Genomic DNA, 24,396 nt, shown 5'->3' with positions numbered 1-24,396 from the left:
GGTTTCATTACATGCAGAGTATGATCCAGTTTAGGCTGTAAAACAATCATTCTTGGTATACAGAGCAGACAGTATGCTAACAGTTGGATACTGAAATTTCCTACTGCTTTCATTGACTTTACAATATTGTTATATATAACAGCGATGCAAGAAATGACTTTCCAAGATGTTCTCCAGATGATTTAGGTAATGCTACTCTAATATTGTTTAGGAACCCAGCATTTGATGTGGGTGTTCATAGAGATTGAGTGCATTAGTCCTCAGGCAGAAGAAACAGGCTGCATTTCAGCTATTAGCCAAGTCCAGTCTTCCTCTTGGCTGTTTTCATCTAGCATGATCATTAGCCTTTAACAAGACCAAATGATGCAGATTATAACAATGTTTATCCATGAACTGTGTTCTTTTCCTTGAGAGCATTTGTTTGATCCTTTAGGTCTCACTTCCAGGAGAATACAATTCCATACGCTGCTGGACCAAAATACCCAGCATAGCTGTTGGGAACAAAGAACATCTTGGTAGCTGATCTATTTGCCATGAACAGAAATCTTTCCCACTTACATTTTTGAAAATTAAAGTGTGGATAGGTAGTCTATGATAAAAAGACAACCCTTTGATTAAATATATATCTATATAGGTATATAGATAATATAGGAATATTCACCATCAACTTTATTTGCTGTATTGTGTGTGCTTATGTGTAGTATTAAGCATATCATTCATCTTGGCTGATGCCAGATCAGTTCTCTTACTCCACTCAGCAATGGCTACCTCAGCAATCCCTTTAGCCTTGGTTTACTCGTATGTAACTTGATGGTAGCACCCAGGTCTTGGATCAGACAGCCTGACTTAGTCTCTAAGTCCAGAATATTTGCTGACTTACACAGTGTAACTCATTTAATAATTCTACTAGGTAGTGTTTATCATAAAAATTATGATACTCAGGCTAGCTAAAGGAACGAGAAGCAGGGCCCGTGAGTTTGGCCTCGTGGTAGAGTTTGGCCTAGTGGTAGAGTGCTTGCCTAGCATGCACGAAGACCTGGGTTCAATTCCTCGGTAGTACATACATAGAAGTGGTGTTGAGGCTCAAGTGGTAGAGCTCTAGCCTTGAGAAAGCCCAAGGACAAGCGCTGAGGCCCTGAGCTCAAGCCCAGGACTGGCGCGCGCACACACACACACACACACACGAAGCAGTTCTAACACCTACCCAAAGATCATCTCGTGTATTTTCACAACAACCTTTTCATCTTTCATTTTGATTATAATAACTATCTGAAAAAAGGTATCCCGTATTTTGGTGATAATTTGAAGAGAACACTTTACATTGATAAAGAAGAGGCTATAAAAGAGGTTTTGTTTTTTCTTTGCAGTAATAGGTTTTGGACTCAGCCTTGAGCTTAGTGGGCAAGCACTCTACTTTTGAGGCATACCCTCTACCCTTTTTACTTTAGGATTTTTAGATAGGCTCTTGCACTTTTGCCTAGATGGGCCCTGGACTGTGATCCTACCTCCCAAGTAACTAAGATTGCTCATGTAAACAATTGTGCCTGTGTTTCTTCAACAAGATCTTGGTAACTTTTTCCCCTGAGTTAACCTTTAATCATGATCTCCCCATGTCTGCCTCCCTAATAGCTAGAATAATAGGCAAGAGACACCTCCCTGACTAAACAGAACTCTACTATTATTTTTATCTGTGTACTCATATGCCTCATGTCTTCCATTTTAGCAACTTTTATTACTTTCTCATTCTCCCTATAAACTCCAGCTTAAACTGTCTGTATCTACCAGCAATTTCTTTTTCCTTAACTATAAAAAATAGTCTATCCTTTGGACCTTGAAAAGAAAGACACCTGACCCACTTAGAATTTTTAGGGACACAGAATGCTTTGATTCACAATTCTTATGATTAAGCTGCAAAACCTTTTTAGTTCAAAGAAAGTTAAATCACCAGGAGGAGGAATGTCAGGAACCACATTGTTTTATACCTCCTCTCTCAAGAAAAGTGATTTATAATACCCTCTCTGTGGAATATGCATTAATTTTCCAAAGTTCTAGCCTGACTTGTCTCTGTCTGAATTTGCTACCTCTTCATTTCATGGCCTGAGGCTAGTACACTGAAAAGATTAGTTCATGTCCAAGGAGTTTTCCTTGAAATCGAAGACTGTTAGACTAAAATGGTCATCGATTACTGTGTGTGCTGTCCTGAATTCATATGGTTTTCAATTTTTGAACTTACCATGGTGAATTAAAAGCTACTGTTACTATGTGAAGTCCTAACTAGTGGTATAGCTACGAGGTAGAATGTTTGCCTAGCATTTGCCAGACCCTGGGTTCTGTTCCTAGCACTTGGGATAGGAAGGGGATAATGAGGTGCCTTCCCTAGAAGAAAGGCCATGGAAGTTGGGTGAAGGTGGGAGTAGACAAATGGGATTTGGGATATCCCAGGATATATCTGCCCTGAAGGCAAGCACACAGTAACCTCAAACAGAGCCATATGACAGAGGCACAGGTGGGAAGGTAGACTCAGATAGGTATGAAGGACAATGGGGTTCTGCCAGCCAGGAGAAGTGGAGCTATTCTTAAATGATATGAGGCAGGACCACTTCCTGGTCAGGCTTTCTGGAGCTCTTCCCAAGATCAGTTTCATTGATAGGATGCTGTAATGGTTAATCCAGTTTATTAAAGGGTCCTGGAGAGATCAGACCAAAAAAAAATGAGGTATTGAAAAGTTAAATTGTTAGCAGTGAGAAGATTTTATTTCCCTAGTGGTGCTGTTATTTAGGAAAATGTTGCTCATTTGGAGGGTTGTTAGTTTCAGGGTTTGACATTATTACTAGGACTGGCTTCCTTCCAACCCTGGTAATCCTTTGGGGATTTCCAAAGGAAAAAAATAGTTTATTTTCTTTTCTTTCTCCCTATGGGGTGGTTCCTTTACATATAATTTAATTATTTTGTTAACCAGTAATCACTATGTACAGAAACAATCTTTTAAAAATGCTATTGGTCCATTCTGCATTAAGATCTTCATTGTCAGTTTTCCAAATGGGCTATTTCCATTTTTGCAGGATATCCTTGGAGCCTTCCACAGCAGTGTCTAGTGATTCAGAGTAGCAAGAACTGAGATAAATGCTCAGTTTCGAAGAGGAATTACAGTCTTGATCACCTTGGATTATACTTTCATCAGTATGAATCTAGGAAACTTCTTGTTGTAGCCAGAGTAAGAAGGGAATTATATAAACACTCTTGTAGCAATACCTGACCCCATTAATGTCTCCTTTTAGTTGATAATCTGTATTTATAGTCTTGCTTCATCTTTCCCCAGCATGACCTTGTTGGGAATTTTTTTTCTGATACGTTTATTATACAAATTGGTTATTTATGGAATTATAAACTTAGGTAAGAGCTCTCTCTCTCTCTCTCTCTCTCTCTCTCTCTCTCTCTCTCTCTCTCTCTCTCTCTCTCTCTCTCTCTCTCTCTCTCTGTTATATATGTGGTTGAAGGTCTCACAGTCAAGTCTGGAATCCATTCAGAGTATTCAGAGTCTTCAAGTTATAAATACAGATGATAGGATGTTTTATTGCATCCATTTACAAAAATTTAGCTGGAGATGTAATTCAGTCTGGCCTGACATTATAAGGTACAGATGTGTGATGCTGCTAGAGCCACTGAGGCTTCCTCCTCTTACAGGCTTTATGTCTGCCTTTTTCTTCACTTTGCTCACCTGTGGAACTCCACTTCCTGCCTTTTGTGGTCATATTTCCATGGTGTGAGGTCCCAGTTGTGACCACCAGCCCCCAAGGCAAGTTGGTCTTTTTTCTTTTTCCTAATCAAAAACAATTTTAGCTTTTCTTTGGGGAACTGTTTGAGTCTCTGAAGTTTTTCATAAAACCATAAGTCTAATTTTTCTCCCCAAGAAGAAAAAATATTGCATTTTCTGTCTAGAGTTTTGACCCTATTTTGTTTTGCCTGGCTGGAGATCTACCACTTACACCATGCCTCCAGCCCCAATTTGACCGTCTAAGCTTGCCACTCAACTGCTTTCAGGTTATTAGCAATGACCAATGGTTTTACGCAAATACTTTTTCTTAGTTCTTGTGATCCTTTGTGGGGCTGGATCTCTGGGTCTGGATGCTGTTCTTGAGCTCTTCAGCTTAAGGATAGGGCTCTACCTCTTGATGTACAGCATCACTTCCAGTTTTCTGGTGGTTAATTGGAGATAAGAGTCTCATGGACTTTTGGGCCTGGGATTGCTTTTAACTGTGATGCGCAGATCTCTACCTCCTGAGTAACTAGAATTATAGGCGTGAGCCACCAGTGCCCAACTTGGCTAGTTATTTTTCATCATAGTAAAAATCACCTTGCATCGGAAGTAGTTTCTAGATGAGTGAAGCTGAAATGCTGCTTTGAAAACTTACCAGACCTTGAAGGTAAACTAACGTACCTGGCTGATTTTTTTTTTTCTGACTGGTGGGCTGTGGTCTCTTCATTATGCTGTCACCTCAGTGACCCTCCAGTGACCCTCCAAATACATTCTTTCTCTGATAAATCTAGGCCCATCTGATCAGAGAAAATTGATTTTCAGAGCATTTTTGTAGTCATCTTTAATGGGTGATGAAATGTATGTGGCTATTTTAAACTAAGAGCTAATACTGTTTCTTATTTTTCCTTTTCTATAAATAAATTCTCCTAATTTTCTTTGATAACTTTCATGGAAGTAATTCCTATAAAACGTGACATTTACTTTCCTCTTTCTTTCCTTTCCCTCCCAACTTACTGGACCCTGGTACCTTGATAAAGCTGTCCTCCAGAATGGGTCTCATAAGAGCACCAAGAAGTCATCTCCTTTTTGTTCTTTTCTTCCTGTGATAGCTTTTCTTTTCCACCTTACTTCTTGAGATAATACAAACAGCCAGAAAATGAGAGAAAGCTTTGACCAATTAGTTTTAAATGATCAGTTACATTCCTAAATCCTCAGATCAGTGAGCTCTGTAGCTCAAATGCCATCTCACTTCCTGTCCCCAAAGTGCTCCAGCATCTAACAAATCATCCCTTTCTGCTTGCTAAATGGACACCACCGTACCTTTGCATGCTCATTCCCCCAGTGGCAGTGATGGAATCTTTCTGCCATCAGCCAACCTCGCTCTGGTATAGAAGTATGAGCACGGAATGATTTTTGGAATTGATCCCTGTAAAGTACTTTGAGGACAGGTGTGAAGCATATTCCTGTGCTCCTTTGACCTTTGCTCAGGATTCACTGGTGGGCACCTAAAGTCATGGGAGTTTGAATGAAAATCATATCCCACATTAACACAGTGTTCATTGCATGCCAGGAACTGTTCTCAGTCCTTTGTAAGGTGCCTTAATCCATTTGAAGCTGAGCCACCATACTTGACACTGATGATTTGTTTTTCAGGTTGAAAATTGGTGTCCTCATTTACCTTGGAGAGCAAAAAATCCCTATGAAGAAGCTGATCATAATTCACTGGTAAATGATTTTGGGAAACTCTTCCTAGACTTGTACGTTTAGGTCAAATGATGAGTGGTACAAGTAGAGTCTCTTAAGTGCCAGCTATAGGGTGAAATAGTGTTCTGCTGAAGAACTGTCACTAGTCCTCAGCCTGAGTAACCAACCAGCCAAGTTAGCATAGATTTATATATTGAGCAATTCTCTGTGGGTTCTTAAATGATGGGCAACTGATAGGAATGAGACCCAGTGCCAGATGTGGAGGCCCTGGGTGTTCTAGTGAGGGGGGAGGATTATAAATAATGGACATGCCTGTCATAATGCTTTAATACAGGCCGATGGGAATGAACGAGGAAGAGGCAATCTCAGCCTGCAGAGGTCAGGGTAGATTGCATAGAGACAATGACACTGGAGCTGAATTTAATGAGTGACTTTCTGTGAGGTCGGGGGAGAAGGATGTCTTCGATATGTGACAGTAAGCACTCGGTGTTGTAGAGCAGGACTTACTGGGCAAAGCCAGAGGGTTCTGCATGAGCTAGTTTGAAATTGACAGTGGGAAGGTAGGAAAGAGATAAAAAAAAAATCCATGTGTCACCTGGAGAACTGAAGTCTTTATTCTTTAGGTGTCAGCAACTGTATGCTTCAAAAGGCCAGATTCTAAATATTTTCCTTTTTGCAAACCAGTACAGCTACTAAATTTTGCTATTCTTTCAGAGTGGTCGTAGGTAAAACATACATGCAAGTTGTAGCTGTGCTCCAATAAAACTTTCTGCACAAGTAGTAAGGATTGCCCACAGTCTTGTGGTTATCTGACCGGAACTACAGACTCAGTTGTCCTGGGAAACTGGAGGCAGGGAGAGAGATGAATGATAACAGTGAACTATGGTGACTACTGGAAGATGAGCTTGGTGTGTTTTAGGTGTCCTTTAAAGTAATACTGCTATTATCTTTTTAAGTCACCAGTTGAATCCTATATTATTCAGAATAGTAAAGGATAACTTGGGGTGGGGGTAGAGAGTACTGTTCTTGGATGGTGAAGTATTCCAGTCTGAATTATAAGTTGTATTCAGCTGTGGTAGAAACAATAATATAGTTTGGCTTTTAACCTCCCCTAGAAAATCAGACATTTTGGTGGCTGGGACTGTGACATATTAGATGAGCATCTATTCCCCCATTTAACTCTGGACAGAAAGAGACTCTGTGGTAACTTACATGATGTTGAGGGAGCCTGCTCAGAGCTGACTTAACTGAAGTCTGCAGTCTGCTGCCTAACAGATCACTGGATCTGAGTGGCACAATCAGTTTTGGCACAGAGAATTTCAAGGTGTGTCAAGCATACTCCTTGTAAAATTGACATTTTAACACGGCTCAGGGGTTTGCAGTGACTGTGCTGCCTTTTTCAATTTCTGATTTTTTTAAAATGATATCCCTGATAGTAATTCAGCAGTCAGAGGCCTGTGCTTCAATTTGCAATCCTGTGACCCACAAGTAAAAGCTATGAAGCAAGACAAGACTCACTTTCTTGAAGCCCTGGATTTAATTGACTCTCTCTTTCAAGTTTTCAAATGTCACATCATGAAAACTATTTTTTGCTATCTGGCTTTTTATCTTCTATTAATTTTATTACATTTCTGTTTCTAGGCAGAAATTCGGACGGATTTTAATATTCTCTACAATATGATGAAAAAGCATGAAGAATTCCGCTGGATGCGACTACGGATCCGGCGAATGGCTGATGCATGGATCCAGGCAATCAAGTCCTTGGCAGAAAACCAAAATCTTGAAAAGAGAAAAAGGAAGAAAGTGAGTGTCTTTTTTTTTTTTTTTTTTTTTACTCCCATTAGATGCCAGTTGCCTTTTAAAATGTTTTTTGCTTGGAGAGAAGATTAAGAGAAATGTCATATGTCAGATGACATTCCCTCAAGAAATCTGATCAGCCTTTTATATACCCCTTTCTGAGTTTCACATTCCCAAAATGCTCCTAATTAGCTGAGACCAGCACAATTTCTCAGATATTTTAAGCAGAATATCTGCTTGTTAGATTTTCTTTAGAACTCTCGGATTGATTCTCTCAGGTTATTGGAAAAAATCCTGCCCCACTTTTTTTTAACCTGAGTCTAACCTTTGAGAACTTCCAGTTATATCATCAGAAAGCCTTTACATTGTTTTATTTGTTTTGTATAACTTGTGAATTTCATTGCTGCATTGCTAGGTGGGACTTCTGCATTTATACCTAGGAGAGAGAAATTTTATTGGACTTGAATTGATTTAAGTTCATAAGGTACTTGGAAAGACATTATCTGACATGTCCTTGGGCTTAGGAGATCTTATACCTTATTCTTTCTAACTTAGAAGCTACATAGTATTGGGTTAGCTGTTCTCATTTCAGCATTGAGCTAAGTGAACAGTGTGCTCACATATCTAAAAAGAAATATGACTGTTCAGTAATGATTACTGGACTCATTTGATATTTTTGAAAAGGAAAATATAGAGATGCACAATACTATGCCCAAGTCACAGGTTGATATGCCACTGTTGGTTGTTTATAAAAACAGCAGAACAAAACATTCTGGCACTAAGGAGTTGTGTGTGAGAAAACACAGCCAGATGTAGCAGGTAGGTGGGTAAAGCAATGTTCCCACGTTTCCTATGTTCTTGATCCTTAGAATACATGAAACAAATCTCAGTAAACAATGATGTGCATTATTTTTGAAAGGGAAAGGAAGTTACATGTATGATATATGTGTAAACATCTAGGCCCTTAGTTTAAGGGAGATGTAGAAAAAAAGAGGAGGACGGAAGGAAAAAGGGAGAAAGAGGAAGGAGGGAAGGAAGGGAAGTAGGAAGGCAGGATGGAGGGAAGGAGGCAGGGAGGGAAGGAAGGAAAGAAGATTGAGTTAGGCATTGTCAGTGCACATCTTTCTACTTGAAAGGTAGAAGGACAAGTGGAAATTTGCGAGCAGTATGGTAAGCCTAACAATACCTGTCTCAGAAATTTTAAAAAATAAACATAAGTCATAAGGTGGATGGTGATGATGGTTGTAGAACACTGTGAATGGACTTAATACTACTAAACTGAATCCATTAAAATGATGAATTTTATGTTTGCATATTCTGCCCCAATAAGAAAGTAAAAGGGAAGAAGGCAGTGGAGTATAGGCAACAAGTGTAGAAACTGAGTATATCATGCTTTGTAGATTGGTTACTGGTGCCTTTTTTTTTTTTTTTTTGCCAGTCCTGGGGCCTTAACTCAGGGCCTGAGCACTGTCCTTAGGCTTTCCTCAAGGCTAGAGCTCTATAACTTGAGCCACAGCACCATTTCCGGCTTTTCTATGTATGTGGTACTGAAGAATTGAACCCAGATCTTCATGAATGCTAGGCAAGCACTCTACCACTAGGCCAACCTCCCAGCCCTGGAGCCATTTTTTTCCATATATTTTTATTGTAATGAATAGAAGGGCTACATTATATTTGCCAGATAGAAGGTGAATTACTTCACATACATTGATACCCTTTCTCATGGTGGGAAAATTCAATTTTTAAAACACATACTTGAAAATTATAAGAAAAATAAAATAGATCAATTGACACATTCCTCCAGATTTGACATGGGCACAGAGAGGAGGGTAGTCTGTCCAACACCATCTTGGAAGCTTTCAAATTGGCTATCGCTGAACACAAAAATATGTTGACAACTCTTACCATGTACTATGTGGATCCGTTGTGAATCTTGAGACAAAGCAAATGAGTAATTATGTTAGAGAATTCTCAATGTGGAGGAGAGGAAATAAAAGGTGTAAAATAAATCATGTTATATAAAGGCTTGAATTGAAAGATCCAATAATAACTCATGATTTATTTTATCGTTGAGGAAAATTAATTTTCCCAGTAACACTGTAAAGCCTCCAAATAGCCATTAAGTAGAGTCCCTTAAGCTCTAATCTTTGATCTCTAAATGCTCTTTGTACTCAGTGGTAGAAGAGTATTTAGAAAATGACTCATTATAGTCTGAAACAGGAATTGTGGTAAGCTCAGAATCTTGTCATACACAAGAGCTGAGAAATTATCAAAGGCTGTTAGCATCATGTCCAAAGAATTGAGGAATATCTGGGCACATTGGCTTATGCCTGTAATCTTAGCTATGCAGGAGGCTCAGATGAGAAAGATCTGAGGCAAAAAGTTCATGGTCTCAACTAAAGCAAAAGGAACTTGGATTGTGGCTCAGGTGGTAGAGCACCTGCTAGCAAGGGCAAAGCCTTGAATTCAAATTGTCATAGCCCCACCTTTCTTCCTCCCAAAATAATTGAGCCTACTGGAAAAACTTCTCACAGGCCCAACTGGGCTAGATTATATAGTAAGAGTAATAATCACAATTTATTGGAATACATTGTTATGTGTATTTCATTTTTATATTTTAAAATAAAACCCATTGGTGGCTCATACCTACAGTCCTAGATACTTAGCACACTGAGATCTGAGGACCTCTGTTTGAAACTAGCCAAGGCAGGAAAGTCCATGAGACTGTTAGCTCCAATAGTCCAGCCAAAGGCTTGAAGTGGAGCTGTGGCTCAAGTTGCCGAGTGCTAGTCTTGAGAAAAAAGCCAAGTAAGAATACAAGGCCCTCAGATGAGAGGTAGGGGTGGGGGGGAGGGAAATGGGGACCAAGACATGTGAAAGCGTATCACTGTATGGGAATTAATGCACCATCTATCTGGCAAATATCATGTAACCCTTCTATTAATTACAATAAAAAATATATGAAATATAATCTCAGAGAATGTTTAAACTGAAAACTAGAATGAGCCTGGCTAATTCCTTACAAACTGTATTTCATGATGACCAGATAGTTAATGAGAAGTCATTTCTTTTCACAAATGAAGGAATGCTAGACTATAGTCTGTATTACAGCCCCAAGTAAGCTAATGAGACTACTGAGTGATTTCCAGTGGCCCCTACCATCAATCAGATCTTCTTACCATTCCCACCAATGGAAGCACACAGCAGCACCTAGAAATTGTCACCATCCTTAGAATTGTCAGGACAACTGAATCTGAACTTGATCATGTCTGAAGGCCTAATTACAAATTGACCATAAACACAAGGCATGGAATAACCTGTGTCACAATCCCTTGGGATTGCAATCACCAAAATCTAGACTATGACAAACTATTAAAATTACAGCCCAGTGTCTTTGACAAATTGTAACATCCCTCACATATATACATACTACCTTCCCCCAAATGAGTACTGGAAAATTAGATTTTAAAAGAAGATAAAACACCTGAAACAATTATAATGTGTACACCCTTACCTCATAATCTTGAAAAGCTCAGTTAAGGAAATACAGACATTAACTGGCTACCAGACAATACTAAGAAATTAGCCTGTTTAAGGGCAACAGTGATGGTGTGGCTTCATATTTTAAGTGAAGGTTTGAAGTCTGTATAGATTGGTTTCAGGTCAAATCTGGAGAGGTTTGGATAAAAGAAGCTAGGGATTAAATCAGATGTGTCATGAATTAATAATTGCTATCATTGCGATTTAAGCTTCTTGACAGTATTCTCATGTCTGATTTTCTGTGTGTTTGAAATTTGCTGGCTTTGGAGAAAAAAAGGCCAGATTGCTAAAAGAATATTGTCCTGCCTAACTTTAAGATTTTACTACCCTAGTGTTTGAAGCAGGACAATCTGTCCATTCCTCCCACCCATGAATGGCCATACCAAAATCAGTCAAGGCTTTATTCTCTGAAATTATTATTTCCTCCCTTTTTAGCACATGACATTTGAGATTACATCAGGATATAAATGGGGCTTTGGAAGTAGTTGACTGCTTTGTGGAGCATTATTGTGGACCTTGTTCTTGATTCAGTGGAATTAGTATGTGCCTCTCTCTTATGTTTTCTAGGTTCTTGTTCATCTGGGACTCCTGACCAAGGAATCTGGTTTTAAGATTGCAGAGACCGCATTCAGTGGTGGCCCACTTGGTGAATTAGTTCAATGGAGTGATTTAATTACATCTCTGTACTTACTGGGCCATGACATTAGGATTTCAGCTTCGCTGGCTGAGCTCAAGGAGTAAGGAGATCACTTTTCAATTTTAAAATGAGAATACAAAACAAAAAATGTAAACTCTTAAAGTCCTCTATTAGTGGATAATTTCTTGTGGAGGAAAATAAAAGTGATTCACTAAAAAGGAGATAAGATTATTTTCAGGACCTAAAAACATACACTATGAAACGGATAATATGTTTTCATTGTAGCTGTAGGCTCCCAAGGCTTCCTAAATGAATGCCAAAGAATTCAAACTAAGAAGCTTATTCTTTGCTGGTACAGGTGCTTCTAGCATCTGCAGCACAAGTCATTATTGACTTTCCTAATTCCCTGTCTCTTGCTGAAATTCATACCATTCCCAACTCAGCATCAAGCTTTCTAAATTGTGAAGCAGGCAGGTTCTTGTTTATAATTTAATTTGGATACAATGAACTTCCTGAAAGCCCTGATCCAATCCTTTTTCAATTAGCCAGCTTTCAGCTCCATCTGTTAAGATTCCCCAGGTCTTCTGTTTCACTGAAATTTGCAGGGAGCTCTCATTGTTTCGCAATACTTTCTTGATGGACATACCTCCCCATGCTGACACCTGGACGTGGATCCTCTCACTCCGGGCTACTACCCAGCACCTAAATGTGTTGCAGTGCCAAATATCTCCAGAGAAAATATAGCTTGAATGAACCTCTAGAGATGAGAGGTGGCTTAAATACATGTGTATTCCACCCTGGACTTTCCTGTAGTCAAGGGACTGATGGCAAGTTATTAGATGTGTATTAAGATGAAATCATTTGCTGATTTTCCCCTGTCATGTGCCATCATAAAGTTTTGGTTGGCATAGTAACAGCAACAATTATGACAGTCATAACATTGATGAAAGTTATTAACTGCCAACCGTTGTGCCTCAACTTACTGTGTATCAGATGCTCAGCTTTCTGTGTTTTCATCTTACTTGGTTTTTAACATCAGGAAGTAGGCACTTCATTTTAAAGACGGCTTAGCACAAACCTGAGTTGTTGGAGCGCTAAGAGTAGGTAGTTCATGGAAGAGCTGAGAGTTGAGCAAGAAGGCATTGAGAAAGAATGAGAGCTATGTCTCTTTGACTTCAAAATGTGTTCTGAAGCTTCTGTGCCTTACTGTTGTTCCATTGTCAGGCGGCCTCCTGTTGACATCTTCTCATCTGGGGGGTGTCCAAGATTAACCCTGTAAGATGGACACATTCCTGGGCTTCCATGTACTCATCCTGCCTTTTGATGGCTGGATGTTTGGTTCAGGGCCTCCAGAGATAAACAGCATGTGATTAAGGATCTGCCAGTCTTTTCGATAATTGCAATTAATACATTAAATAATTACACTAATTACAATTCTGGTCGTACTAATTGAAGTGTGGATGCTAGAATGTAAATGTGGCGAGCAGGAAATAGAATCTTACCCTGCACTAATGCCTAGCACACCGGGTGTTCATAGGATTGTTCAAGGAAAGAAGGAATACAGAAGTGAGTTGGTGGCTGTATTAAACAAATGGGACACCACAAAGTACAAGAAACTAGAACTGCCTGGAATGCTCAGGGAAAGAATATTAGGCACATAGGCAACAGAGACTGATTTGGTAGTCGAGGAAAAGTCGATAGCGAAAAGCTGATAATGGTATTAATGGCTAGATGTATTTTATTTAACAACAAAATGATGGAAACAACATAAAACAATAGTCCCTAAAAGTGCCTCTACCTTGAAATGCTTGTGATCTTTTTTTAAGTTTTGGAGAGCTCTTTAAAGTCTAAATGTTGATCATTCTTATACTAATTAAATTACAATGTCTGGAGATACAATTCACCCTTAAATATTTTGTGATGCCTCCCATTCATCCCATGTAGAAATCAATTTAGGGACCACTGGGCACAGGGTGAAGCAGGATCCGTAGGCCAGGTATACCCCGCTTCTTGTTTCTATAGATCTTTTCACGATGCCAGCATGCCTGTGATTACTTTGCTTGTGGCAGCATTCATCCTATAGTGGCAGAGCTGAATAATTATGACAGATGTTAAATGTTTATTATCTGGCCCCTCATAGACATAGTTTGCTGACTTGTAGGAAGAAGTTCTATGGATGCTAGCTTTGTATAAACCTACATGGAAAAGGTATGCAGGTACAAGAACAGTGTGCATAAAGCTCTTGAACTCCTCAGAATAAAAAGTCTTAATTTTCCTGGAAAATGAAGTGAAGATTCAGGAAGGCGAAACCACTTACCTAGGTCTCCTACCTTTGACTTGGGCTCGACTTGTGGTTGACTTCAGGGCTGTGTTTGAGCACCACCACTTGCTCATGTAGGAGTGAGAATGGGGCTCTGGGTTCCCCTTGATGGCAGGAGGAAACGAATGAGGCAGCAGGTTTGGAAAAATGATTCCATGCCCTCTAAAGTATTTTGGGAGTGATTTTTTTTTGCCTATTGAATTTGCTAAGTTCAGTACCTTAAAGTTAATAGTTTGTTTTTGTTTTTGTTCTCCTTTCTCTAGAATCATGAAGAAAGTTGTAGGAAACAGATCTGGCTGCCCAACTGTGGGAGACAGAATTGTTGAACTCATTTATATTGATATTGTAGGACTAGCTCAATTCAAGAAAACTCTGGGACCATCCTGGGTTCATTACCAGTAAGTGCTATATGTTATGTTGTTTTTCCTTATGCTAATGCTTCTTTTTAACTTTAAACTGGCTGACGTGGTTACAGGTAGAAAGAGTTGATTAAGTAACTTTTGAACTGTATTGTAATAATCTGGCAGGCTTAGCTGCCAAATTGATTTTGTTTTTGTAAAAATGCTTAACCTGCTCAAACACCTGTGAGTGGTGCTTACCTTTAAAAGCTCTGCTCCAAAAGCTAGATACATAAGTCCATATAGTATGAGGCTAAATGAAAGGATCCAGGATATAGAAACAAAAGCCATATAATGAGTTATTGTTGTCCTTAATGTACTATGTTATCTCTCCTCTCTTTTGCTGTCCCTTGATTATCTTATATTGTTATAATATTTTACCTTGGTATCTGATATATTGTATATATGTTTATTTGGTTATTTGAAATCTGATAGGGAAGAGGGGAAAACAAGATGAGGGGGCGGGGGTGGGAGGAGGGAAATGGGGACCAAGACATGAGAAAGGATATCAATGTTTGTGAAGTAATGCACCTTCTGTCTGGTGAATGTAATGTAACCCTTCTATTAATTACAATAAAAATATATGATAGGGAATGGGGGAAATCAAGATAAGCAGGGGGGGAGGGAGGGAGGGAAATGGGGACCATGACATGAGAAAAGGTATCAATGTTTATGAAGTTATGCACCTTCCATCTGGTGAATAAAAAAATTATTTTAAAAAATTAGAGTCACAAATATATATGAAAAAAAAAGCTCAGCTCCACGCCAGGTGTGATGGCTCACGCCTGTAATCCTTCCTACTCAGGAGGATGAGCTCTAATGAACTCCGTTCAAAGCTAGCCCAGGCACTGAAGATTGTGAGACTCTTACTTCCAATTAATCACTAGAAAACAGGAAATAGTGTTATGGCTGAAAGGGTAGGATGGTAGCCTTGAGCTGAGGAGCTCAGGGACAATGCCCAGGCCCATAGTTCAAGCCCCATGACCCCCTCCCTACACACACACACACACACACACACACACACACACACACACACACACACACCCTCCCCCCCCCCCCCCCAGCTACACTGAAGGTTGGGGGTGCTCTTAGCCTGAAAGTATAGAGTAGCCATTGCACTGCTACTAATATGACTCCTAGCTCAGTTCATTGAGTCCTGGTGACTATTGATGGGGGGGGGTTCAGACCCCCCAAAATGGCTAGGATAGTATAGGATAAATTAGGTTTCTTACTTCCAATTAAAATACAGGTTGTTCACAGACTTTCTGCTACCTAGGGCTGTTCCTTATGTTCACTGATAGCATGAAAACAGGAAACAAGTGTCTTCCTTTCTTTTCCCTTCCCTAACATCCCCTCTAGACTGGTCTCATCTGTTAAAGCAAATAATGATTTTGATAATGTCATTTTTTGTGGTCCCTAGGTTTGAGGTAATGGCTCATTCCCTACCTTAGTATTCTTGTCATTCTTGCGTGGAAAAGCTAGGAGCTCCTTAGGTCTTTGATCATGGGTTTGAGACTATGATTTAAGAGTTTAGAACAATTCTGTGTGGTCCATTGGTATTAAGTAACAATAACATAGTGTCATTTACTATATTTTCCATTTTCTATGAGATATTCTGCAAGGAAGCTTAGTTTTGTGCTAATGCATTGCTAATATTTCTTTTAGTACATTCATGAGTTTTTAACAAAATAGTAGTAGCTGTGTGTACTTCCTTTGGGCAAAAACCAGCTATTTTGCATTTAGTAATACTTTTTTTCCTCTAGTCTTCCAGATCTGGCTTAGGGCTTCTTACATGCTAGACAGACACTCCTAAGCTTTACCAATTTTTTAATGCTTTTGTTATGGTTGTTACCTGCTGTGTTGTTGTTACTGACTTCAGTGGTCAGTAAATGTTAAAGTAATAAGTAAGAGCTGACTAAAGATCACATTTTATTTAATACTGTAAATGCTACACGAATTTAAAAAGTAGGAAAGCTGGTTAGACACTGTACTAGTGATAATATATAAAAAAAAAAAAAAAGCTAGCCTTGTAGTAAAAAAAAGCTAGCCTTGTAGTTTAAAGCTGCTCTCTAACAGAACACAGAACGTCTTCCAGGGTAGTAATAAGGTACAAATATCTCCCTGTGGTTTTTTTTTTCTTGCTATCGAATAGAAAGATTGTTGTGTCATTGTTTTTCCAGTATTGGGGATTGAACCCATGGCCCTTCACTTTATATTCTAAACCACTACTATATCTCTAAGGCAGTGCCTGCAGTCCTTCTGGTTTTTCAGTAGGGTCTGTCACTTTTGCCTTAGGCAATCCTTCTACTTCTAGCTCCACCTTCCCAAGTAGTTGGGATTATGGGCTGGAAAGATATTTTGAAGTGTTCTTCTGTGAAGGACAGTTTTACATCACTGCAACCAAACACCTGAGCAAAGTGAGGAAGGAGAAATTTCCCTGGACCATCATGACAAGGAAAGTATTGTAGAGCAGAGAAGCTCATGTCATGATGGTCAGGAAACGGAGAGAGAGTGCCTGTGCCAGGACATTTCCTTTCTTCACCTTTAGTCCATTTTTGCTGCCATCCTAGAAGATGGTACCACCTTTGTTCAGGGCAAGTTTTGTCTTCTTAAGAAATCATCTTAAATCCAGACACTGGTGACTCACACCTGTAATCCTAAATACTCAGACTGTCATCTCCAGTGAACAGATCAGAAGTGGTGTCACTTAAATGGAGAACCAGCAAAAGAACCTTAGGGACAGCACCCCGATTCCGAGTTCAAGCCCCCAAACTAGCCAAAAGCACAATTAAAAAAAAAAAAAAAAAACACAATCTGAGAAGCATGCTTTGCTCATCTCTTCTTGATCTGATAAGTTGAAGAGATAAACATCACATCTTTTAACCAATATTCAGCTAACCTGTAATATATTTTTTCTTTCAGGATTAAATTTAATATCATTAGTATAATTTTCAAGGTTAAGAGTTTGGAATTCCTTTAGAAATCAGAAATGAACTAAAAAATGCAAAGAATCTCCAAAATATGGAGGACAGATGCCCATTACTAGCAGAATTTCCTGGCAGTTATTTTTCCCAAGCAGCAATGGTTTTCTCTTTCAATAATGAAATATTTACAGTAAAGGGATTGATGTAGTACAGACTATAGATTGAATAATCTTCATGATCTTTTTCTTTCTTTTGGGTATAGATTTCATTTAAAAAGAAAAAGAAAAGCAGACTTAGTTTGGCCCAAACTTGGTTTGGGGCAGAATACTACACTACTTTTTATATCATATTCTTTCTTTGCTTGCTTAGTTCTTTCCTTTGAAGTCTTCTTGAATCATAGACAATCATATTTGTTCCCATTTATGTGAAATAACCATCTTTCTTCTTGGTTAGTAAGCCATGTACTAAGCATACATCTTTTTATTTATTCCAACATATATTTGAGAAAAGCAGGGCAGTGATTTTCTGGTACTTTGTGAATGGCAGACATCTGGAAAATGTGCATAGAAAACTGGAGAGTCCAGCGGTCCTGGACTCTTTGAGCCAGATGCTCTAGTGGTTCATACCTATAATCCTAGCTACTCAGGAGGCTGAGATCTGAGGATTGTGGTTCAAAGCCAGCCTGGGCAGAAAAGTATGAGATTCTTATCCCCAGTTAATCAGCAAGAAGTGGAGCTGTGGCTCAAATTATCCTAACCTTGAGCAAAATGGTTCAGGTTCATGGCCCAATGGAATTCAAGCTCTAGGACTGGCACCTCTTCCCCCATCAAAAAAAAAAAAAAAAGACTGTTTAAATAGAGAAATATTCTCATTGTTGGTCCCCAGATCAATTAAGAAAGCCACCATCAGCTGAGTGTGGTGGCTCATGTCTGTAATCCTCACTACTCCAGAGGCTGAGATCTGAAGATCATGTAGTTCAAAGCCAGCTGGGCAGTAAAGAATGTGAGACTTCTTTTTTTTTTTTTTTTTTTTTTTTTTTTTTTTTGCCAGTCCTGGGCTTGAGCTCAGGGCCTGAGCACTGTCCTTGGACTTTCTCAAGCCTAGAGCTCTACCACTTGAGCCTCAGCACCACTTCCGGCTTTTTTCTATGTATGTGGTACCGAGGAATCGAACTTGGGTCTTCGTGCATGCTAGGCAAGCACTTTAACCACTAGGCCAAACTCCCGGCCCCAAGAATGTGAGACTTCTATCTCCACTTAATTACTAGAAAATAGGAAGTGGGGCTGTGGAAGGGGTAGGGCTGTAGCCTTGAGCTGAAGAGCTCAGGGATAGCCCCCAGGCCCAGAGTTCAAGCCCCATGACCCACCAAAAAAGGGGGGGGGCACCATCTCAGAAGGATTTTATGGAAGGGTATGACATTAATTTGCCTTCCTTTAGTAACCATTGGTAGGAAGTCTTTTGATGTTTTAGCCCTGAATCTTTGTGTTATGACAAAATTACAATCTATCAAAACACCAAAAATAAATCTTGAAACTTCCTTGTTCACTTCTTTCTAAAAATGAGTTGTCAGAGCTGTCTGAATTCATCTTGGTTGACAGCATATTCTCTAAATTATATCATCAGATCTTCCCCTTGGGAACATGCCCTTTAGATCTTTAGTTTCGCTCTTGTACTTTCTTTCTCCTCTCTCTCTGTCTCCCTCTCTGTTTGAGATTGATAAATGGATAGATAGAGATATATGTGTGTGTGTGCATAAATACCATGTACACATACACACAGGAAGTTAAACTTAACATTTGTAAACTTGTGACTAATATTCTACTGGATACTATCCTTCCCCTTTGCTTCATAGGAGGGCTTAGGCATACAGAACACAAAAGGAGGTAAGATGAAAATAGTCCCAGATACACTATGCTTTGCATCAAAGTCCAAAACTAGAAAGTAGAGCTGGGTGGCAGTGGCTCACAGTTATAATCCTGGCTGCTCGGGAGGCTGAGATCTGAGGATTGCAGTTTGAATACAACCTGGGTTTACCTCCACTTAACCACTCAAAATCCAGAAGTAGCACTGTGGCTCAGAGTGGTAGAGCACTAGCCTTGAGCAAAAGAGCTCAAGAACAGTGCCCAGGCTCTGAGTTAAAGTCTATTGACTGACCAGAGAGAGAAAGAGGGTGGAGGATGAAAAGGGGAAGGGAAGACCCTCAACTCATAATTCCATTTTAAGTAGTAAAAATAAAACATCAAAACACTTTGAAAATTTTAGTCATTAAAGGTTATTTGTGCTTAGTGTTACTTTATAATCAATGCAACCCAACTCAGAGCATTTTGTTTTAGTAGTGATTTTTTATTCCTTTATTCCAGTTACCCATTCCTTGCCTTCTCTCAAAGTGACCAGAAAGCTTTTGTTGTTTGTTTGTTTTTTTAAAAAACCCACTAGGAAATACTCAGATGTTGGGGCTAGGTATCCACCCCGGCATATGACAGCAGGAAAGGCAATGGCTAAGACAAAGTGTGAACTGAACTGCAGGCTGTGACTGGAGGCAAATGAAACTTTCATTTTAAATGTAACAATAGAACTTTCATATAATTTTCATGTGTCACAAAAATATGCTCATTTGCTTTTGTGTGTAATCAATTCTTAGCTCACAACCAAATGAAAGGAGATGGTAGGGAAGATCTTGGCCTCTTTTAGAGCATTGGCAAAATAGCTACAAGAGGTAACCTTTACTGTGTTTCTTTAGGCTCTAGGAAGAAGCAGTCAGTTCTGTTAAATACAAGAAACTGCCTATTGAATGTGATTCTCAGTCTATTTTGTGTTGCTACAACAGAATACTTTGAACCCTGAGTAGATTATAATTAAAAATAGTTTTATATCTCACCATTCTGGAAGCTAAAAAGTCCAAAATCAAGGGGCCATAAATACAGACTTGAGGAGGGCAGTGCATGGTGAGAGACGAGGACCAAACAAGCCCAGCTCCCTTCCTTTTCTTACAAAGCTATTAAGGGCCATGTGGGAGTCTACTTTCAAGATGGCCTTCAAGATTAACCTCTAAATCCCATCACCATCTGAATGTGAGGATTAATTGTAGTAGCTATGAGGATTAACTATGTATGTGAACTCAGGCATTAAGTAGCATAAGCTTTACCTAAAATCAGATACTCCAGCTAGTGGATATTAATGTTGAGCAATTTCTATAAAAAAAAAAAGAATGCATACAGTTTTGGTTTGAGCAAAGTAGGATCAGTAGAAATGGCAGCTCTCAGTTCTGCATCCTCAGCCTTTACTGGGTAATTAAGGATCCCACAGTTTAGATGGTAGTGACCATTTCTCCCTTCATGGAACTTTCCATTTCCATGGTATTGCTCTGGGATTTATCCCCGATCTGAAGCTACTCATGTCTACTGGATGGTGACTAAGGCTCCCATGGGCACATTGCAGACTTGTGAGATGGAAAATATTCTAAAACCTCAGATGTAGATGTCCCTCAGAGATAGTGTATTGATTTACCTACTGTGCCTGAGGACCATTTTGATTCCCCATACCACAAGCAAAAAAAAAAAAAAAAAAAAAATTCTTAGTGTCTCAGCTCTCAGTTGCGGGCCAGTGGAATGTTTTAAATGAAAGAATTCATCCTTCACTCAATTAAACAAAATCATGGATGAGAATGGAAACATCACAACAGAAATTGCCAAGATCCAGAGCATCATCAGGGAATGCTTTTCAAACCTTTCTGCCAACAAATTTGAGAATGTAGAAGAGATAGATGAATTTCTAGCCAACATTAACATACCCAGACTGAACCAAGAAAATGTAAACCAACTAAACAGACCTATTTCAAGTAAGAAATGGCAATAGGAGACCTCCCACACAAGAAAAGCCCAGGGCCTGATGGATTCACAGCTGAATTCTATAGGGTCTTCAAAGCAGAGCTCACACCAATACTCTTGAAGCTCTTCAATGAAATTGAAAACGAAGGTTCTTTGCCTAACTCATTCTATGAATCCACCATAACCCTCATCCCAAAATGAGACAGGGACTCAAAGAGAACTATAGATCCATTTCTTTGATGAATATTGATGCAAAATTGCTCAACAGAGTACTGGCCGACCATCTTCAACTCATCAAAAAAATTACACACTATGATCAAACTGGATTCATCACAGGGATGCAAAGCTGGCTCAATATATGCATGTCAGTATAATTCATCACATCAACAGGAGCAAGGACAAGAATCACTTGATTGTCTCAACAGATACATTTGACAGGATCCAACACCCCTTTATACTAAAAGCTCTAGAGAAACTAGGAATCCATGGGACATTCCTCAGCATAATAAAGGCTGTGTATGACAAACCCACAGCTAGTATTATACTTAATGGCGAAAAGCTGCAGCCATTTCCTCTAAAATCAGGAATGAGACAAGGATGCCCACTCTCTCCACTCTTCTTTAACATAGTATTAGAATTCCTAGCCAAAGCAATAAGGCAAGAAGCAAGCATAAAGCGGATCCAAATAGAGAAAGAGAAAATGAAACTTTGCCTCTTTGCAGATGACATGATTCTGTATTTAAAGAACACTACAGGCTCCACTCCCAAGTTGCTTGAGCTGATTTGAAATGTTGGCAAAGTAGCAGTGTATAAAATTAATTCTCAAAATTCAGTTACTTTCCTGTATGCCAACAACAAGAAGAGTAAGGCAGAAATCAAGAAAGTAACTCCTTTTGCAATAGCCTCAATGCAAATAAACTACTTAGGAATTAACTAAGAATATAAAGGAGCTTTATGATACAAACTTTAAAAACCTGAAAAAGGAAGTTAAAGTAGAACTGAGGAAGTGGAAAAACCTCCCATGCTTCTGGATTGGAAGAATCAACATCATGAAAATGGCAATCGTGCCAAGGGCTTTCTACAAATTCAATGCAATACCCATCAATGTCCCAATGTCATTCTTTAAAGAAATAGAAGAAACAATCCAAAATTTCATATGGAATAATAAAAGACCCCATATAGCAAAAACAATTCTTAGCAGAAAGAACAGCTCAGGGGGAATTTCAATACCAAATTTTAGACTCTATTACAGAGCTGTAGTAACCAAAACAGCTTGGTACTGGCACAGGAACAGACCTGAGGACTGATGGAATACAACTGATGCCCTAGAAATTAACCCACAGACCTATGGCCACCAAATCTTTGATGAGAGAGCCAAAAAAACAAACAAAAAACCCAAAATGGAAGAAAGGCAGCCTCATCAACACGTGCTGGAAGAATTGGTTAAGTATCTTCAGAAAGCTAAAGTTGGATCCTTCTGTGTCACCCTGCACCAGGGTTAACTCCAAATGGGTCAAAGACCTTGAGGCAAAAGCAGATACACTGAAAACTTTATAAGAAGGAATAGGAGATACACTAGGTTGAAACTTTCTTAATAAAGACCCAGAAACACAACAAATCAAAGAAAGCTTGGACAAATGGGACTTCATTAAACTGCAGAGCTTCTGTATGGCAAAGGACATAGCTAGCAAGTTAATAGAAAGCCCACCGAGTGGGAGAAGATCTTCACAAGCCATACAACAGACAAAAGCCTAATATGTAAAATACATCTATAGAAAAAAAAATTGAATCTCTACAAAACAAATCTTGAAAGAAACAACCATCCCGTTTAAAGGTGGGCTAAAGTCATAGGAGACTTCTCTGAAGAGGAAAGAAAAATGGCCTATAGACATGATCTGTATCTCTGGCCATGAAGAAAATGCGAATCAAAACAACTTTGAGATTCCACCTCACCCCAGTTAGAATGGTCATTATCAAGAAATCTAATAACATGCCGGCACGGATGTGGCCAGGAGGGGTCGCTACTACATTGTTGGTTGGAGTGTAAACTCATTCAACCGCTATGGAAAGCAGTGTGGCGATTCCTCAAAAAACTAAACATAGAGCTCCCCTATGACCCAGCAATTCCACTACTTGGCACAATGTTCATTGCAGCACTATTTATCATAGTGAGGATATGGAACCAATCCAGATGTCCTTCAGTTGATGATCAATAAGATGTGATACTTGTACACAATGGAATTCTATGCTGCCACCAGAAAGAATGACATCACCCCATTTGTAAGGAAATGGAAAGACTTGGAAAAAGTCATATTAAGTGAAGTAAGCCAGACCCAAAGAAACATAGGCTCAATGGTTTCCCTCATTTGTCATAATTAGTACACGTCTAGGACTCTCCTAGCTGAGGATTACAATAGCTCAAACCCTCAATTCATAAGGCCATAAAAGATGAGACTATATGAAAGAAACTCTAGGACTTACAAACAAGAGCTCTATCTTGTGTGATTGTTGTTCTTCTTGAACTATGTTATTTCTCTTTTTTACCTTGTGTATTGTATATATGTTTGTTTGTCAATTTGAAATAGGAAAGGGAAGGGGGGGAAACAAGATGATTGGGAAGGGTAGGGGAGGGAAATTGGGACAAAAACATGAGAAGGGGTATCAATGTGTGAGAAGTAATGCAGCTACTACCTGGCGAATGTAACTGTAACCCCTCTATATATTACCCCAACAATGAAAAACAAAAAAAGAATTCATCCTTAGAGAAATGATGAAAGCTTTTTTTTTCCCCCTTGTGGGTCCATGTTGTAGTCTAACACACAGCCCCTTTGTCTTTTAGGTGCATGCTCCGAGTCCTCGATTCCTTTGGTACTGAGCCAGAGTTCAATCATGCCAATTATGCCCAGGCTAAAGGCCACAAGACCCCCTGGGGAAAGTGGAATCTGAACCCTCAGCAGTTCTATACCATGTTCCGTGAGTACCAAACACAGATGGAGGGATTTATTGGAGATTGGGATTGTCAGAGGCCTTAGCTGAAAAACTGTATACTATGTAACCTTTCCTTGGGAATAATTTTTTTGTCTCTTTAATTCCAATGGAAAGCCCATGTGAACATTTTGAGAAAAGGAAGAGAGAAGAGTGTTTGATAGAAAGGATATATGATCATTAGAAACGATATCAGAGAGGATTGCAGTCACAGCACTATGCATGCCTCATGCCACTCAAATTGTTCAGTGTCCCCTTCACACTGAATAAGGAATAGGGTCCCCCATCTCACCCCACTTTCTCAACAGCTAAATCTTAATTATTTAAGCATCTAAGTTTGAAAGAAACCCTTCTAGCCTTTCCTAAGTTGATCTGTTCTGCTAGGGTTCATACATTGTTAACTTTTTGTGGGGCAGGGGCAGTACTAGGGTTTATAAAGGGCTTTACACCTGCTAGCCAGGCCTTCTATCACTTGAGGCACACCTCCAGTTTTTTTTCCCCTTTCTC

The 24,396-nt window shown here is 39.3% G+C and overlaps 1 protein-coding gene across 1 annotated transcript in view; it reads left to right on the top strand.

Moving 5' to 3' along the window:
- Positions 1-24,396, top strand: part of Mgat5 (alpha-1,6-mannosylglycoprotein 6-beta-N-acetylglucosaminyltransferase) — a 320,121-nt gene that overhangs the window by 185,839 nt on the left and 109,886 nt on the right. Inside the window, exons 6-10 of the mRNA XM_090342912.1 lie at positions 5,411-5,482; positions 7,103-7,264; positions 11,366-11,535; positions 14,019-14,153; positions 23,744-23,877. Coding sequence (XP_090199038.1) covers positions 5,411-5,482; positions 7,103-7,264; positions 11,366-11,535; positions 14,019-14,153; positions 23,744-23,877 — 673 coding nt within the window. The remainder of the gene's footprint in view (positions 1-5,410; positions 5,483-7,102; positions 7,265-11,365; positions 11,536-14,018; positions 14,154-23,743; positions 23,878-24,396) is intronic.

The sequence above is a fragment of the Megascapheus bottae genome, chromosome 12 (genome assembly GCF_031878675.1).
Source record: "Megascapheus bottae isolate mThoBot1 chromosome 12, mThoBot2.hap1, whole genome shotgun sequence".
In the NCBI taxonomy this organism is placed as follows: Eukaryota; Metazoa; Chordata; class Mammalia; order Rodentia; family Geomyidae; genus Megascapheus; species Megascapheus bottae.
Note: the sequence above shows the minus strand (reverse complement) of the source record. Positions and strands in the feature narration are given on the sequence as shown.